Here is a 17,011-nt window from a genome sequence, read left to right on the forward strand (position 1 = left end):
CATCACCAATTCTAGTATGATGCTTGCACACTCAAGATGCCCCGCGAAATGGCCGGCTTTGCAATGTTCACGAAATGGGCGGTTTTGTAATTTGCAGAACTTCAATTCAAATCGTGCCTATGCCAACCACCTAGGGTTAAATCGACATGGCAACGTCAAGATCGGGTATGCATCCCTTCATATGTACAATTATCATAGCAAAGCTGTTTGTCCTTGAACGCCGTTTCCAGATTCCTTTACAACTCCCTCAAAAGTGAAGTGCAGATACCATCCCGGGCCAGAGCCGGCCTCCCAATGCTACTCAACCTACTCAGCCTCAGACGACTGGCTTCTGTTGGACCTCGTTGCTTCTCTCCTTCGTGGGTTTGGGCTCCGAGTGTTCCTCTGAATCCTGGTCGAGATCGGTAGAGCGTTCGTTGGCAAGCATGGCACTCAGCTTCTTCTTTTTGCCGAGTTTCTCATCGCTCATCTTGTTATCGCCCTTGTCACAAGCCAAGGCACCGTCCCCATACTTTCCCATTATCTCAACCCCAACCTCGGGTTGAGCCCACCTCGGTGGAGTTTAATCAGTCGAAGCATCCGAGGACTCGGAGGAGATCTACTCATCCTTGGATCCCTTGGACTTCTTCTTCTTCTTTTTCTTCTCACCATCGGCGGCGTTGGTCATGGGGACATCCTCATCCTCCTCGTGCTTGCGCTTCTTTTCCTTCTTCTCTTTCTTGTCCTTCTTGTCCTTCTTCTTGTCCTTCTTATCCTTCTTGTCCTTCTTGGAGGCGGCAGCATCAGGGGCATCAATCATATCCTCATCAAAGGTCTCACCGGCATCTCCGAGAGACTCCATGACGGATTTCTAGATCAGAGTTAGTTCATGCTGAACATGAGAAGAGAGGGGAAACGGATGAGAAGAAAAGTGCAAACGTACGATAACATCAGAGTTCTTTGTGGGGCGCTTGCCAGTGGCGTAAAATTCCAGACGCTCATCCACTTGCTGCTTGAAGGCATCTCCGAAACGGGTGGAAGGCTCGGCAGAGAAGACATCGATACGAGAAGCCATGGAGGCCTTGTTGGCGACACAGCGGGACATGCGACCCTTGTTCTGCTTGCTAGCCTTGGCAATGGCACCGGCGTGGAACAGGAGGCCGAACTTGGGAGTGTTACCCTTAGTCTTGAGAGCACGGAAAAGGGCCTTCTCAGCGCCGAGAATCTGCAGAGTTGACGAAGGCAGCTTGGCCAAGCTGGTGAGAGAACCAGCATGAGAAATGAGGCGGGCAGCAACGCTGGATCCGAGCAGAGCCTTCAGGTTAGGCGCGACCTGATCAAGCTTCTCGTCAAGATAAGTGGATGTGTTGCGACGGTTATCAGCCTGCTTGAGGACAAGGCGAGAGAGCTGATCGATGATCTCGAAGTCAGTGCCGGCAAGATCATATCCCATGGAGACCTTGGCGGCATCGATGATGGCCTGGGCCTTCTCACCATCCTCACCCAGGATAGCGGCGATATCGTGCAGCTTCTCATCAGTGAGAGTCTTCTTGTTTCCGATGACGCCAACAAGCTGAGCGTAGGTGTAGTTGTCTGAGGCAAATCTCTGGAGCTCAGGGAAGTGAGAGCCGTACCATTCGCGAAGGCGCATGAAGAAGCCGTTGACACCCTTGTCCTGGAAGTCGACAGTGGCAATAGCCTGGATGATGTGGTTGTCATTGCGGGTGACGTTGAACTTGACCTTGGCACGGGAGTAGGCGTGAGCAAGACCCAGAGAGGCCTTGCTGAGATCGCCAGTCTGGAGACCCTTGAGGAGCTTCTCAGCGTGTAGACGAATGCCACGGATAAGTTCGGCAACCACCACGGAGGTTTCGATCGTCTCGATGGACAGGCCGGGGAACTGGGTCTTGATGGCGCTGCCAAGGTTCTTCTCGGCAACACCAAGAGTGATCTTGCTCTTCTTTCCGCTCGTCTGAGGGAGATTGAGCTCAAGAACCGACTTGAGCTGGTCGGAGACGATACCCTCAGAAATCAGGTTGACGTTCTCGAGAGCCTCAACGTGACCACTTTGCAACCCGCATCAGTCTCCTTTCGCCTCACGTAGGAACAAAGACAGTGAATTACCTGAAGGGAGTGAAGTTGACGAGATTGACCATCTTGCTAAACTTGGGCAACTCGTTGACGGCAGTCTGCACCTCCTTCAACTTGGCGCCAACAGCATCGGCCTGGTGCACCACGTTGAAGAGGGCATAGCCCAGGGCGGCTTCGAAAAGGACGTAATCGACGTGCGCCATTGTAATCTCTTCCCGGGCGACGCCGTTTGATTGAGGAACAGAGGTGGAAGAGAGACGCGGTGATTGCAATTGGTTGCCTCGAGTTGGAGTTTTTTCCAAGATCTTCGCATCCAAACTTTTTTTTTTGGTCGACGAAATTTTTCTGGTAGCTTTGAGCTTAGCGCACAGACCAATTGGATTTTGCAGCCGGCAGGAACAACGATGTGGGAGACGTCACGTGGGCAGATAGCGGGGCACATTCTTGCTTGGTTCAGGTACTTTGCCTTTGTACCTCGAATTCGCTTCAGAATGCGATCAGTGAGAGGCTGTATCTCATGTCCAGGTGATATCAAAGTGAGGTGCGTGCGTATAATATCACTTTCAAATTATTCTTTTTATTCATCTTGTATATATGCTGATACATTTATATGTCAGTGTCATATCATGTTCTCGTTCGCTCTACCTCTTTGAATGTGCATTTTGATCCTCTCCCTCCCTCCTCAATTGTTTGGGAATCCATTCTTCAGGTTGTCATATTTCGACTGCGGGTAATCAACGCAGTTATCCTTCCTCTGCAACGCCCCGGGGCCTCCAAACTCATTCACCACAATACCAATCAAGCTGTCAGGGCCCTCCTTGTCTCCGCTGCTCTCCCACCACATGCCACCTCCAAGACCCCACTCCTTGATATACTGAGCCTTGGTTCTGCTGGCGTGAGGGGTGTCATAGGAGACGAGCTTCCTTGTTTGTGGGTTATAGCTGTAGCTGGCGCCAGTTGCGTGATCCCAAATCTCTTGAGAGCCTGGGTGAGGTAGGACCTTGTAGTCGAAGATGCCATTCTCCCACGACCCCTCCCCGATACCATTGTAAGGCCTGCCAGGGCCATCGGTATTCTCAAATGCACGGCCGTAGATGGGCATTCCGAGCACAATCTTGCTGGGCGCTACACCACTCCTGGTATAGAAGTCGATGGCTGCATCGGTGGAAAAGGGAGTAGATGTAGGGTTGTCAGATGACGGATGGAGATTCGCCTGGTGGCCGCTCGTTTGGTCCCAGGACCCAGCATAGTCGTAAGCCATCAGGTTCCAGAAATCAAGGTACTGGTCCATGCCGGGGATATCAAGCTTCTGGAAGTGCGTAGCTCCGGCGGGGCAAGCAACAGTCAGTTCAAAGTGGCTGTAGTTTGGAAGCGTGGCAGAGTAGGCATCCAGCTCTCTGCGGACGGTGGCGAGAAGCTCAACGAAATTCCTAGCCTCGTCTGCATTCTGAGGATACTCCCAATCGATATCCAGTCCGTCGAAACCCAAGTTTTTGAGCAGTTCGAGACTAGATTTGGCGAATGTCTCGCGACCCTGCTGAGTGCTGGCCGGGCCCTTGAAGTTGCCGCTGTATGTCCAGCCGCCAATGGACAGCAAAACCTTGAGGTTACGGTTGCGCTTTTTGAGAAGATTCAGCTGTTTGAGGCATCCATACATGTTGTTTCCCGTGTCATTCCACGAGTCGCCCTCCCAATGAATGTCTGTGTCTGCCCAGCCATCCGTCATGTGTCTACCATACTTAGCGCGCCATAATCACGAAAGGGGGGTAAGAGAGGTTCAAGACATACACTTCCCCGCTATCTTGGCGGACATTGGCAAAGGCATAGAGGATATGAGTGAGTTTATCAACGGGGAGATCTTGGGGGCGATGCTTTCTAGCATAAATGGCCCTTGATTTCAGAGAAGCCGTGTCAGCCGGAACACACGTGTAAATGCTGGGATGTTGATGCATTTATATCAAGATACGGTACATACCAGTTGACGAAATAGGCGACTGAACGATAGCCGTCTCCCGACATGTTTGTTTGAGATGTAGAAAGATTGATGATGGGAATGAGGGATAAGAACAGGGCCAGACCAGCGAGAAGGATGAGGTATTTGGGGAGTGCTATGGTCCGATGACGAAATGGTTGCTGATACCCTGTAGAAGAAGAAGAAGAAGAAGCCGTGTTAGATGTGAATGCAGGAGCTTGTCGATGCAGCGCCCGCCCTTTTATAGGTACTTTATAAGTGGCAGCAAGTCACGAATCCCAATCCCTTGTTGTTGTTTTTCCGTCTTTGTTTACGAGATGAACATAGTAGCTTGTGTGTAATTCCTTGGCCGTCCAGTGGCTTCGCGTCAGTGATTCGATCAGCTCAATGGCGGCCTCAGACGCTGTCGTGGCTTTCGCCCCAGCTCTCCACTTTGCAGGCGCTCACTGGCCAGCACCGCCTCATGCGACAGCTCACATCCCCAGCAAGCCCACATACGAGCAGTATTAGTAGCCAATTGTTCACCCCTTGAGCATGTGACTGGAGGAATCTCCAATTCCTTTTTGGCCAATGGATTACATAGCCCTGCGACTGTAGCTGCGCATGGAAAATGAGACGCATGCAGTTCATCCCAACTGTTGGGCGGGCTCTGGCTGATGTCCGATTTACCATGGACTCAATGCATCTTCCAGGTAATCAATGACGAAGCTCCGTAGGTACATAATGGCAGCTCAACTGTGTAGCTATCAGTGCTTAAATCATGGCTTCATATCCAAGGTTGCCGCTGTATTCTCGCAGCAGCTTCAACAGGTGTTCATCTTCAAGTCTAATTGTTCATGAGACCGCAGCTCCTACAACGAGCAGCTGGGCAAGTGAATCCACGTATAAACACACAATAAGAAATCTCAGAGTGCTCGCAGTTACATAGATAGGCTTCACGCTCCTTGGAAATTCTGTTGAGCATAGAGGGGCCTCAATATTATACGCCTATGATGATTAAAAGCGATCAGCATCTGCGAAATGTATCTACCTTACGTCCCCGTACCTCTTCTTGAGAATCTGGAATATACCTCCTCGCGACTTGGTCGTACATCTATAATTCTTTTCTCAGGCGTAATCTGTTCCAGGGAGATATTTTGTATGAGATCCCATGCACATGCTGCTGCCGCCATTGCTGTGTAGTCTCGCCATTCTTCATTCTTGTCAGAATCTGAACAACCGCAAATGCCGCGAATAGCTAAGCAGGGAAAATAATCCATTGACCCAGCTGCTACCATGTCCGAAAATAGAACATCTTCTTCCCTAATGATCATATCTTGGAGGATGGTGTCCTTCATCACCTGGCCTTTGGGAGCAATTAGGCCATAGTGGACAACACTTTTATCCTCAACTTGAGTCCGTTCCGGTTGCGATACCAACATCCACACATCGTTTCCGCAGGAGGTTGTGCAGTCGCCTTCAGTGCATAAAGGGTGATTGACCGTAGACTTGTGTAGCTCATCGCTGGTTGATTGCGGTCGTCGGCACATCTGCCTATAATGTGGGAACCTCTCCAGGGCACTGCTAATATTTTCTTCAATCTTGTGACCGCCAGTCTGATAATCCGCCTTAAGCCGGTTGACGGCAGTCCGAAGAAGTGTCTGTGGCTGGACAAGAGAACTCGTCATGTCGAACATTCGTTCTTGCATTCCCTCGCCGAACCTATACGGGAAACGACTCTCAACACGATCGAGAGGAGCACTAACAACAACATCTCCAAGCCGTAAATTGTGCTTTGAACTTGGCGCAGTGCCTCCGATGCCAACGACCAGACCGATTTTGATATTGGGAAAGCTACCGAGCATGCCCGCTGCAGTGGCTGCGACGGCCGATGCATCCACGGGATCTCCCATAGGCAAAGGTTGTGGTAACAACGTTATGGCTCCCAATCTTGCCTAATACGTAGGAGTTGATGTCATGAGGAGACACAAATTCTGGTCGGTGCGTTTTTTCGAGAAAGACCATTGCGGCGCAGTGGTCCTCGGAGTGGAGGCAGATCCAGCCGACAGTATAGTCCGCAGGAGACCAAGTTGACCGAGTGGCACCGCCTATGGCTTCCATGTCGCTGATGGCTGTTGCAGGTTGCTACCTGTTAGAAGTCTGGTTCAAAAGAAGAGTGAGGAGACAAAGAGGGACGAAGAAACGGTTTGTATGTAAGCCGTTGTTGCGCAGTCAGTGATCAAGTAATGACTGTCTTTCTCTCTGCCTTCCAACACAAAAGGAAGGGGGGTATTCCTCTCTTTTATATTCAATTGTAAACTTCAAAAACTCGATTTAGATACAAGACATTTCCCTTTGGCTATCCCACTGCGAAGTCGCTGACAGGCTGCTCTTCTTTCATGGCCACGTCAACATTGCCGGATCTAGTAACGGCCTTTGTTGAACAAAGAGCTTCCTACAACATGAAGAACAAAGGAATTGAACTGTGATAAAGAAAAGACACGTTGTTGACGTTGTGCAAGTGGCAATAAAGCAACTACGAAGTCGTCTGTGTATATAATTGTTATAATCGGGGTTTTAAATCACATCCAGTTTAAGCTTGTTTGCTCAGTGCACATGGAGCTCTCGACTCATCGCAAATCCGTAGGAAATTAGTCCGTATTGTGGAAGTCATGAGCTGTGTGCGATGATGCGTAGCCTCTATATTCAGATGTTGCATTTGACTACAGAAGCGCCAAGGGGCTGTTCAGGGGGCTGGGGATGGCCCAATGCATTACGGCTACCGAAATCAGGCACATCTCAAGGCCCATTCAGAATCAGCCTGGATATATTAATGGTTCTTTGTTGGACTGCCCGGCACTTGTATAGCGTTGTTTGCTCATCTAATTGGTCGCAATTCCTGCGGGCTTCTGAATTAAAAATGTAACCTCAAAAGGGCGCAAATGATGATTGGGTATCCAGCGCCGACTCAATACAGTTCAAAACACAAAGACAAAGTCCTCATTTTCGAGGTCGGTAATGTCCGCAAAAGCCTTTCGTCCTTTGACATCATCCGACTGCACTCCATTCGCTTCGTCGCCTCCTAGGCGGGTATCTCCGTTCTCTTCAGAAAGTCTCTGGGTTCCCTCTCGCATCGCTTGCTCCAACGCCTCCATGCGCTCTACCTCTTCTGCCGTCTCCAAACTCATGTCTAGAATGACCGCACTCTTTCCTAGTGCCACTCTTCTCTTAGCATGATCGAAATTGAGAAATTTCAGGTACAGCGACGCAATGCCAACGAATAAGACAACCATGGCGAAAAACACAATGTTGGCCTGTAAGCCTCTTGAATATGATGGAGCCTCGTCGGGTGTGAAAAGCAAGGGCCCGACGATATTTCCAGCAGACGAACCAATAAACACCAGCGCCGAGGTACATTTACGTTTGGTATCTCCAGCTGTATTCTGTGCAGACCATGAGTAGATGAGCGGTGCTGTTAGGCGTCAGTTACTGAAGCGCGTGAAGCGCGTGATTACAAGTTCGAACGAAAACTTACTGATGCCTGTAAATGTGGAAAGACAGAAATATCCGGCGAGCAAAACTCCTCTATGCTCTACATCGTGTGGATAGTGCAGCAAAATTGAAAACCCGATGATGGGAGGGATACACAAGAGAGCAATAACCGGCCCCTTGAGCTTCCACTTCATTGATGCGTACGCACTCAATGAAACGACCAAGACATGCGACAGCCCCACTGGGACGTTGAACAGTATTGTTCCGTAAGGGTCCGTCACAAAAGACTTGATAATGAGAGGTCCAAACGTTGATATACCGTTTGAAGGTACTGAGATGCAAAAGATCATGATTACCCACAGCCAGGTTTTGGGATCTCGCAAGGTCTCGAAGAAGTGAGCGTATCTGAATTCTCGCGACATAACTCCCATCTGGTTGTTTCGAAGTCGCTCTATAGCAAGGATCTTGTCTTCATCGCTGAGAAACTTTGCTTCAGTAGGAGAATCCGGCATCCAAAAGAACATGGCGCCAGATACCGCAACTGTGATGGCACCAAAGAAAAGAAAAATGATCTTGGACAACGTTAGCATATGTATAAACAGAGTAAGATCCAATATGCCACCTGTACCTGATAAGGCTTCATGCTTGATTCTATACTGGCAAGTCCATAAGTAATGAGACTTCCAAACTGCAAATTCCCAGGTCGGTAAATGATAATATCACGAAAGCTATAGTCGACTCACCACCCAGGTTAAACCGTTCATGCAATACCAAGACCCAATCCTCATAGTTTGCTCTCTGCAACAAAATGTTAGTTTTCTCAGTGACAGACAAGAGGCCTGAAGACAATAGCGCACCTTCGCCTCCACCACATCTGGGTTATAGCAACAAAGGCTGGCCCAACGCAAGCTTCAAAAGCACCCAAAAAGAAACGAGCGGCCATGAGTTGTCCAAAAGTGTGTGCCCATGTCATTCCTACCAAGGTGATTCCCCATGCAAGAACCATGGCACTCGTGAATTTGCCGATCGGCAGCTTGACCAAGGCCCATGCCAAGGGCAGCTGCATAATGAGCTGCGCCAAGTAAACAATGCTAGCCAGCCACGAGAACTCGTCGCCCACCAAGCCCGTGTCGTCTATGAGGCCAAAGATGGACGCATATGACAGAGTAGCTTTGTCGAGGGCCTGGAGAAAGTACACGGACAGCATGAGCGGAAGAAGGGCGAGATCGATGCGACCAAGGATACGGGCATCGTCGGCCGGGGAAACGGTGATGAGCTCGTCTGGCGAACGGCCAAGCTTGATGAGCATCATGGCCGCCGCATCTCGATGAACCTTGGGCTGCGCATCGGATACTTGGGAGGGCTCATCTGGCCTCTCGCCATCGTTTGGGTTCTCGCCATCGTCATCCTGGCTCAAGGGTCGGTACGGATGCGATGACGGCAGGGCGAGCTTTACCGCCGTGAAGAAGAGCTTGGAGAGCATGGCGGCGGCAACGAGTCCTTGGGCATCGAGGATGTCTTTGATAGCCTTGCCGAGACGAGGCTGAGCCCTTGTGTCAAGACCCGGGGTTTTCGAGTCTGGCAGAGAATGAACCGTCACGAGGTCCGAAGCCGCCGCTGGTGTTGCACCGGAAATGCTCAAAGCCAAGGTTCGAGTCTGGATGTCAGCTTTAGGGGGTCCGATGACGTTTTACTGTCCCCGTGCCTGGCACTCTGTTCGCTGGATCTAGGCCTCTTTAGGCGCTGGGCTTTTGGCTGACAGGGCTCTGGTTTAGCGGCATCGGGTCTTTTTTTTCCATGGAGGCTTGCGAATGCTACTGCAGATTGCCGCTGATTGATTCGGACATGGATATTTGCATGAAAGTCATCAAATGTCAATGTTTGTACCTGGGCCTGGACATTTTAAGGGGTGTTGCGATGTTTGCCAACTGCTGCGGATACTACCTGTATCTTTGATTAGACAAGAAGTTGAGCCGCTGAAAACTCATGTAGACTTCTATACACATCCTCTTAGTATAGTAGAATCAGGAGATTGAGATGGATGTCATTGAACCTAAGGCGCAACGTTTTGAGGATTCGGCAGCGGGATGCATGTACACAACATGCACCACATGTACACAGCCGAGAGTGCACGTAACATTGAGGCTTCATATCAAATTCAAAGTATCACAAGATAAGCCCGGCATGTAACAGCAGATGCCGTGTTCCTTGATTTGCATCATAAACTGCCAATCCTTTATCTATACTTGTAGTGACTCTGTTTTTGGTGGGTTTCTCACCTTGGCATTGGTAGTGGTGTGTACATGTCCATGTACGTGCATGCAGGTCGAAATCGGGCTATAGAGTACGGATACTATTGACCTATTGTTAGCCACTGAGTTATTTGCTCCTCGAGTCTCCTTCAGACGGATCATGTTTGTGTCGCCCTCATCGGTAACCTCGGCAATCCCGGTCATCCCATTACCTGGCCATAAGTGCCCAGGTACTTATGCAATATCTTGCGTTCAATCTCACGCCGCACTTTGATCTGTCGCGGGGCCGTATACAAAGTCTCGAGCAACGAGTGCGAGAAACGTCTATTAACAATAGAGAATGAAAATATGATGTTAGCAATCAATTCTACATATGTATAATTATATGGATACGAGTACATGTATTAAAGAGTACGTGCAAATTGTATGGTTACAGTTATAAGTGCTCGATTCCAAAGCATTTCAATGTCCGCCGCTCTTTTGTTGTTTCACCCATCTTACACGGGTTGCACCGCATGTAGAGAAAGATAAGGGCCAAGAAAATCATTCAATCTGTTAGCGCATGCGTTCTTGTTTTGTTTGTCTATATTGTTACATTACATATCAACGTTTCGTCGGCAAACAGTAGGTGTGCAAACCAAGCCAGAATCTCGATTCAAGCCTCCCTACATGTGCGGTGGAACGTCTTTGGAAACCTCTTGCCACGTGACAGAGATGCGAGACATTGATCCAGCAAATAATGATTCAGATGAATATGCCCTTGTAACACACACAACTACGATTCCCCTGGGGAGAAAACGAAGAGAGAAAGGCTTCTGCTCCGTGGAAAACGGACAGCCCGTTGCTGTGGATCATAAGAAGACAGACTTCAGTTTGGCCCGTGCTCGTGTCAACTGCCAATACTGCATCTCTTGCCGAACAGCCGAAAAGTGCATATTAATCGAGCCTGTAAGCGTCGAACCTTGTCCGCATTTTTCAATGCGTTTGTCGATCCCAATTAGACCGTCGTACGTTCAAGTCCTTTCGCCTATTCAGACCCCGGCTGCCAAAACTGGATACTTCTCTTTAGTTCCAATCCGGCAGTTGCTTTTTATGTCTTGGCCGTCCACTGCCGACTCATTTATTAAAAATTCACTAACCATCTACCTGGCTCCTGGATATGCTGGCAACTACTAGTAGCAGTAATAGATCATGGCTTGGCTTTGGTTTCTCATCGAGGGGTCCATCGCCCTAATCTTGATCTATACGCTCTACCTTGCCGCGCTGCCAAGGCCTTTGCCAGGTATTCCGTATAATCATGAGTCTGCCAAAAGGCTCTTTGGGGATATTCCTCTTATGAAAAAGGTACGATACCGGCGGCAATGGATATGGAGTCAGCCTCGGCAGCATGGATCGGCCGTGTCTCAAGTCTTTTTGTTTCCGTTTCGCACACCGACAATCATCGTGTCCGACTATCGTGAAGTCATGGACATTTGCTCACGGCGGTCGAAGGAGTTTGACAGAGGAGTCAGGAATAGAGAGTTGTTTGGCGTTGTGACTCCGAATTTCCACTTCGCAATGCCAACTGCGGATCCTCAATTCAAGTTCAACAAGAAACTGGTTCGCGACCTCATGACAACAAAGTTTCTCAACAAGGTTCGTCTCAACTTACAAAAGATGTACGCTACGGGAGTCATATACTTACAGTATGATAGGTTTCAGCGCCTCCCGTATATGAAAAAGCCTCTGCTCTTGTCGCCTTATGGAACCTGAAGGCATTCAAGGCTCATGGCGGACCGTTCGAGGCAGGGTGTGACCTCTACTCAGCGACTCTCGACATGATATGCGGCGTCGCCTTTGGCATGGAAGATACAAAGTCTGCGCTACGGCATGAGATTGCTCATGTGCAGTCGACCCATCCCACCTTTTCAACGATGGAGGATGGACCAGCATATTTCTCTCAAGCTCGAGCCATACCGGAGCTGGAGGCTCTCCTTGACATCCCGAAAATGGTGTCCATAGCTCAAGCTAGCCCGTTTCCCACCTTTTCGCAATTCCTCGCGTTGCTCAAACCAAGGCATGCACGAGCTCAGTGGAACAGGAGGGCTTTGGTGAGACGACAGATAGATCGGAGTCTACCGAGACTTACTTCGGCTGGGGCAGAAGGATGCAAGAGTGCATTGGATCAACTCTTGTGGCGAGAGATGAATGCTGCCAAGGAGGCTGACCGATTACCGGATTACTACTCGCCCGCAATTCGAGATGAAGTAAGATATGCGCGCTCGCATCTATCTGAGAAATGAAATATGCTAATACAACTTTGAATAGATTCTTGGATATCTCCTTGGTGGTCACGATACCACAGCCGCCAGTCTCTCGTGGTGGGTGAAGTTCATGTCGACCTACCAGTCCGTCCAGGCTCGCCTTCGCGATGCCCTGCGACAGGCTCATTCCTACGCTTACCGGGACTCTCGGTTCCCAACGATGGAAGAGATTTGTGGAACATCGATACCTTATTTGGATGCCGTCATGGAAGAAGCCCTTCGCTGTGGTTCTGTTGCGACGCTTATCGCCCGAACGGCGACTTGCGATACGCAAATCCTAGGATATCCAATTCCAAAGGGCGCGGATGTCATACTCACCGTCACAGGCCCATCCATGACGGAGCCAGCTTTACCAATTCCCGAGTCGTTGCGTTCTTTGGAGTCGCAAGAGGCCAAAGACCGGGTTCCCTGCTGGGAAGACGACGTATCCGAGTTCAAGCCAGAGAGGTGGCTCAAGATGGTCAAGAGTGCCGACGGGAGCAAAGAAGAAGAAGTCTTTGACCAGAATGCAGGGCCAACTCTCATCTTCTCGGCCGGGCCAAGGCAGTGCTTTGGGAAAAGGTTGGCGTATATGAAGCTACGAACAGTAATGACATTGTTAATATGGAACTTTGAGTTCCAGCTCCTAGATGGGTCGTTGAACAGTCCGGACATTCATGAATGTTTTGTAAATCTACCAAAGGACTGTTACGTCAAACTTGCAAAAGTATGAGGGGGCTGGGATGGGTAGACTGGGTTTATCTTTTTTAATGCGCCGTCTTGTCTTTTACGACAATTCGCATTTCTTGCACATATAGTTGGAGAGTGTCAAATATGGAATATATTGATTCAAATAAAAAACAAAGTTTAACAATTTCGCAAAGCAGTGCGTGCCGTCTAATTCAAGTTCTATACCTTTTATCCACCATCGCCCTTTATAAACGCATGAAATCACTCCAGTCTAACACACACCATAACTTCATGCCGCTTGAGCAATCGCCGCAGGCTGAATAGCCATCTGTGCAGCTTCAGCCTGGCGAAGCTCTGCCCACCTGTTCAGGAGACTCAGATAGGCCTGCCATCCGAGGTTAATCATTCCGGCAAAGAGGGCTCGGTATTCCAGTGGCACATAGGAAAGATTGAATGCCATGACAAAGGGCCAGACTTTGCAGGAATTGATCCAGCTTGTGAGCAGAGTGTCTCTGACACGCTGGACAGCGCCGTTGATACCCTCGCCGGTGAGGAGGGCCTGCATGCTGAAGAAGTAGACATTCATATACGTGGCAAAAAGAAGCTGGTTCATGACGATTTTGACTCCTAGAGACGCCGCACGAGATGAGTAATTGAAGTTTTTGGCGAGAAACTGGAACCTGTAGACCGAAGGCCGTCAGCATATATATATTCTCCCCAAGTTTCAATGCAATTTTCTCACCATTTATATGCCGGAATGGCGGTACCCGCTCCGATGAAGACGTTTCGCACCGTCCGCACAGGATCGTATTCATCATCATTCATACTCTGAGCAACAATGTCGGCGCTGAAGAAGATGAATATGCTGCTTATGGTCTGAGTCACATAAGGCCTTTTCTTCTGAGATCGTGCATATGCCTGAGCCACGCGGGTTATCGGCCCCAGACGCTGCCATAGGGGAAGCGCTGCGACCACATTTTGTGTTGATGGTGAGACCGTGGGCAGACTGCTGCTTGCCGTCTCTGGTGACATTTTGCCCTGAATCTGCGTCTGGGATGAACTTGGTGTAGATGACTGGGCTCGGAACTGGGGTCGTGGGCGGTACGCTAACTGGAGCTGACGCCGCAGAATCGAGCGAAAAGGGGTTGATGCCATCTCTTTTTCTTTTCTCGTATTCAATCTTCCGACTGTTTTCTTCTTGCTCTTCGTGAAAGAGATAGTCTATGGTGTATCACAATTTTGAAAAGTTTCATTTTCCGTTCTGTCAGACAGAGAGTCAAGAGCTCCAACTGTTATCAAATCAAACCCACGCCTTTTTCACTACTAGTACATGATAAGGCGTCGGTACCGGCTTTCGGCACAAGCCATTTGTAAGCCGTTTTAGGCAATTCTCGGACCGTGAGGGATGGCAAGCTGTGGCTGATCGGAAATTGGCCTTTTCGGCGAGACCGTTTGTTTAGAGAAGGTTGCCCAGTTTCTCTATTGTTTCGTATTCATGTTTCACTTGTACAAAACTTAAAATCTCCTCCCTTTTGGAAGGGTTTTTGATTCCTTCAAACCTCCCATCGCCAAGATGCTGCCCAACTGTGCTTCGCTGTCACAGACAGTTCCGTTGTCGGCTGACTATTGCCGACTCGCAAGAGGCCGGAGCATTACGGAGACGGACTCGTACACTATTTTATGCAAACTCGACATATGCCCGGCATAAACACGTACAAGAACCACTAAGCTAGATTCGCGCGTATCAACGGTACAATGTCAGGAGCTTTCTTTTTCCCACTGCAAAAAGCTTCTCCCCTCACCGTAAAAGTAGTAACTCCCTAGCGTGGAGCTTACAGCAACGAGCTGCCCATTGTTCAACGCAAAGACTCCATTCCAATTTGATTATCACTGTTTAGGAAGCTTCATCATGAGTGATACCAGTCAGGTTGAGACGGCCCAGTCGACAATCCAGTCGACGGCGCCGTCCATTGACCCGTCTCTCGATGGCAGCGGCGTGTCGAGTGCGAGTGGCGGTACCAGCCCAAGTGGCGGTAACATGGACGACCTTTGGGTCGCGTTGCCAAAGCCAGCACAAACCGTTTCGTCCGAATCGCTGCCTGATCGCGTGAGGAGGATCAGAGTCGACGTCGAGGAGCTCGAGGTCTTTTACAGCATCTCCGTCTCTCCCGGCCGTCACGAACGGCTGCGCCGCTACTTTTCAGATGAGCTCAAGTCCCTCTTCAGCCTCGACTTTGAAGCCCTCAACCAGTCGGACAAGATCGACTTCCTGCTCCTCCGCAACTTCCTCAGGCGCAAGAACCACCAGTTGTACGCCCAGAAGGAGGCCAACAAGGAGATCCAACGCCTGATTCCCTTTGCACAGCTCATCACTACGCTGTGCGAAGCTCGCCGAGACGTCGACCCCCTGTCGAATGAGCGGGTCGCCCAGCAGCTCGAAGACATTGCAAGGCTGGTCAACCAGGTCAAGGACGGCATTGAGAATGACAGAATCAAGATTAGCAAGACGGCTGCTTTCAGAGCCTCCAAGGTGGTCACGGAACTTCGAGGCCATCTCCAGGAATTCTTCAACTTTTATTCATCGTACGATCCCATGTTCGACTGGTGGGCCACCGCCCCGTGGAAGGAAGCCGATGCTGCAATGTCACAATTCATCCCGCTCATCCAAGACAAGTTGGCGGGGATGCATCAGGGAGAAACGGGCGATATCATCGGCGAGCCTCTCGGAAGAGAGGCGTTGATGGCTGAATTGGAGACCGAGATGATTCCCTACTCGCCCGAGGAGCTCATCACTCTGGCCAAAGAACAATTTCACTACTGTGAACTGCAGATGAAGGCCGCCTCTGAGGAGCTTGGCTATGGTGACAACTGGAAGAAGGCTCTCGACTCCGTCAAGAAGCACGCCGTCCCTCCCGGCGAGCAAACAAGCTTTGTGAAGAAGCTCGTCCGCGAGGGTGCCGCCTTTGTCAAGGAGCATGACTTGGTTACCGTCCCGCCGTTGGCAGAGGAGGTCTCTCGCATGACCATGATGAGCCCCGAGATGCAAAAGGTCGCACCCTTCTTCCTGGGCGGGCCTCTCATCATGGTTGCCTATCCAACTGCCGATATGCCACACGAGCTGAAGAAGATGGTGATGCGTGGCAACAACAGGCACTTTGCCCGCGCAACCGCGTTCCACGAGATGATCCCAGGCCATCGCCTCCAGCTTTACATGAGCGAGCGTCACAACAGCCACAGGCAGATCTTCACCACGCCCTTCAGCATCGAGGGCTGGGCCATGTACTGGGAGTATGTCTTCTGGGAGCGCGGCGACTTCTTCGAGACGCCCGAAGACCGCATCGGCACCATGTTCTGGCGAATGCACCGCTGCGCCCGCATCATCTTCTCTCTCAAGTTCCATCTCGGACTCATGTCTCCCCAAGAATGCATTGACCTGTTGGTCGAATGGGTCGGCCACGAAAGGTCCACTGCCGAGGGCGAAGTCAGAAGGTCGTTCAACGGCGATTACGGTCCTCTCTACCAGGCCGGCTACATGCTCGGCGCACTGCAGCTGTTTGAACTTCACAGGGAGATTCTGGAGAGCAATCACATGTCTGAGAAGGACTTCAACGACGCGTTCCTCAAGGCCAATTTCATGCCCATCGAACTGTTCCGAGCCCTGGTCCTAGACTTGGAGTTGCATCCGGATTACACGCCCAATTGGAAGTTTAACAAATAAAGAGAACGCGGCCCTGAACGGGGGTCAGTGGATGAGAAGGAAAAAGTTGGCATTCATTTTTGGGTTTGGGTTCAATGTTCTCTCGCTGTTGGGGGGAGCTTGTACCGTCATGTCTCTATGCATTTGCTCTTGACTCCGTTTAGCACGTTTTCATACTACAACACACAGCCTCAGCAAGCCGCATAGCGAACAATGATCTACTGGTTAAGTATTTTTGCTTTTTTTTTTCATAGGTATCTAATGTTATATGACGGATGAAATTTTATGAAAGTTGATGTCTCTACTCTAATGTGTCCTTTCCTAATGCCTGCTGGATGTGTGACATGTACAGCGAGGCCTTGACGGTTTGCAAAATGTAGTAATTGCATGTACCTAGTAGGTATGAGTTTCTACAGAGTTGGAAAGTCACATGTAGAGCTGATGGAATAATGGTGATCAAGTTTCCCTAGGTAGGTTGAGTAGTTCTAGAGACCTGTAGATCTAGGTAAGTCGAGTTTCATTCGGCAGACCAACTTAAACGTACGAAATATGAGTAAGAAACATTTTCTCAATCAAA

The 17,011-nt window shown here is 49.9% G+C and overlaps 7 protein-coding genes across 7 annotated transcripts; 2 read left to right on the forward strand and 5 right to left on the reverse strand.

The window, feature by feature from the left end:
- Nucleotides 1-316: 316 nt before the first annotated feature.
- Triagg1_5759 (uncharacterized protein) lies at nucleotides 317-2,273 on the reverse strand (the record flags this gene model as incomplete). Its single annotated transcript, XM_062900309.1, has 4 exons — nucleotides 317-551; nucleotides 603-850; nucleotides 923-2,045; nucleotides 2,104-2,273. The coding sequence occupies 4 exons, from the start codon at nucleotides 2,271-2,273 to the stop codon at nucleotides 317-319; spliced, it is 1,776 nt and encodes a 591-aa protein (XP_062755272.1).
- Nucleotides 2,274-2,752: 479 nt separating this feature from the next.
- Triagg1_5760 (CAZyme family GH18) lies at nucleotides 2,753-4,089 on the reverse strand (the record flags this gene model as incomplete). The annotated part of the gene is made up of 3 exons (XM_062900310.1): nucleotides 2,753-3,800; nucleotides 3,859-3,960; nucleotides 4,046-4,089. 3 exons carry the CDS (start codon nucleotides 4,087-4,089, stop codon nucleotides 2,753-2,755), a joined length of 1,194 nt encoding a protein of 397 aa, XP_062755273.1.
- A 984-nt stretch (nucleotides 4,090-5,073) lies between these two features.
- On the reverse strand, nucleotides 5,074-5,934 carry Triagg1_5761 (uncharacterized protein; the record flags this gene model as incomplete). The annotated part of the gene is made up of 1 exon (XM_062900311.1): nucleotides 5,074-5,934. One exon carries the CDS (start codon nucleotides 5,932-5,934, stop codon nucleotides 5,074-5,076), a length of 861 nt encoding a protein of 286 aa, XP_062755274.1.
- Nucleotides 5,935-6,999: 1,065 nt separating this feature from the next.
- Nucleotides 7,000-9,312, reverse strand: Triagg1_5762 (uncharacterized protein; the record flags this gene model as incomplete). Its single annotated transcript, XM_062900312.1, has 5 exons — nucleotides 7,000-7,493; nucleotides 7,557-8,085; nucleotides 8,257-8,311; nucleotides 8,371-9,170; nucleotides 9,274-9,312. The coding sequence occupies 5 exons, from the start codon at nucleotides 9,310-9,312 to the stop codon at nucleotides 7,000-7,002; spliced, it is 1,917 nt and encodes a 638-aa protein (XP_062755275.1).
- A 2,010-nt stretch (nucleotides 9,313-11,322) lies between these two features.
- On the forward strand, nucleotides 11,323-12,780 carry Triagg1_5763 (uncharacterized protein; the record flags this gene model as incomplete). The annotated part of the gene is made up of 3 exons (XM_062900313.1): nucleotides 11,323-11,400; nucleotides 11,460-12,011; nucleotides 12,073-12,780. The coding sequence occupies 3 exons, from the start codon at nucleotides 11,323-11,325 to the stop codon at nucleotides 12,778-12,780; spliced, it is 1,338 nt and encodes a 445-aa protein (XP_062755276.1).
- Nucleotides 12,781-13,026: 246 nt separating this feature from the next.
- On the reverse strand, nucleotides 13,027-13,769 carry Triagg1_5764 (uncharacterized protein; the record flags this gene model as incomplete). Its single annotated transcript, XM_062900314.1, has 2 exons — nucleotides 13,027-13,417; nucleotides 13,480-13,769. The coding sequence occupies 2 exons, from the start codon at nucleotides 13,767-13,769 to the stop codon at nucleotides 13,027-13,029; spliced, it is 681 nt and encodes a 226-aa protein (XP_062755277.1).
- An 877-nt stretch (nucleotides 13,770-14,646) lies between these two features.
- On the forward strand, nucleotides 14,647-16,455 carry Triagg1_5765 (uncharacterized protein; the record flags this gene model as incomplete). Its single annotated transcript, XM_062900315.1, has 1 exon — nucleotides 14,647-16,455. One exon carries the CDS (start codon nucleotides 14,647-14,649, stop codon nucleotides 16,453-16,455), a length of 1,809 nt encoding a protein of 602 aa, XP_062755278.1.
- Between the last annotated feature and the right edge of the window lie 556 nt (nucleotides 16,456-17,011).

The sequence above is a fragment of the Trichoderma aggressivum genome (genome assembly GCF_033847375.1).
Source record: "Trichoderma aggressivum f. europaeum strain CBS 100526 chromosome Unknown scaffold_021, whole genome shotgun sequence".
Lineage (NCBI taxonomy): Eukaryota > Fungi > Ascomycota > Sordariomycetes > Hypocreales > Hypocreaceae > Trichoderma > Trichoderma aggressivum.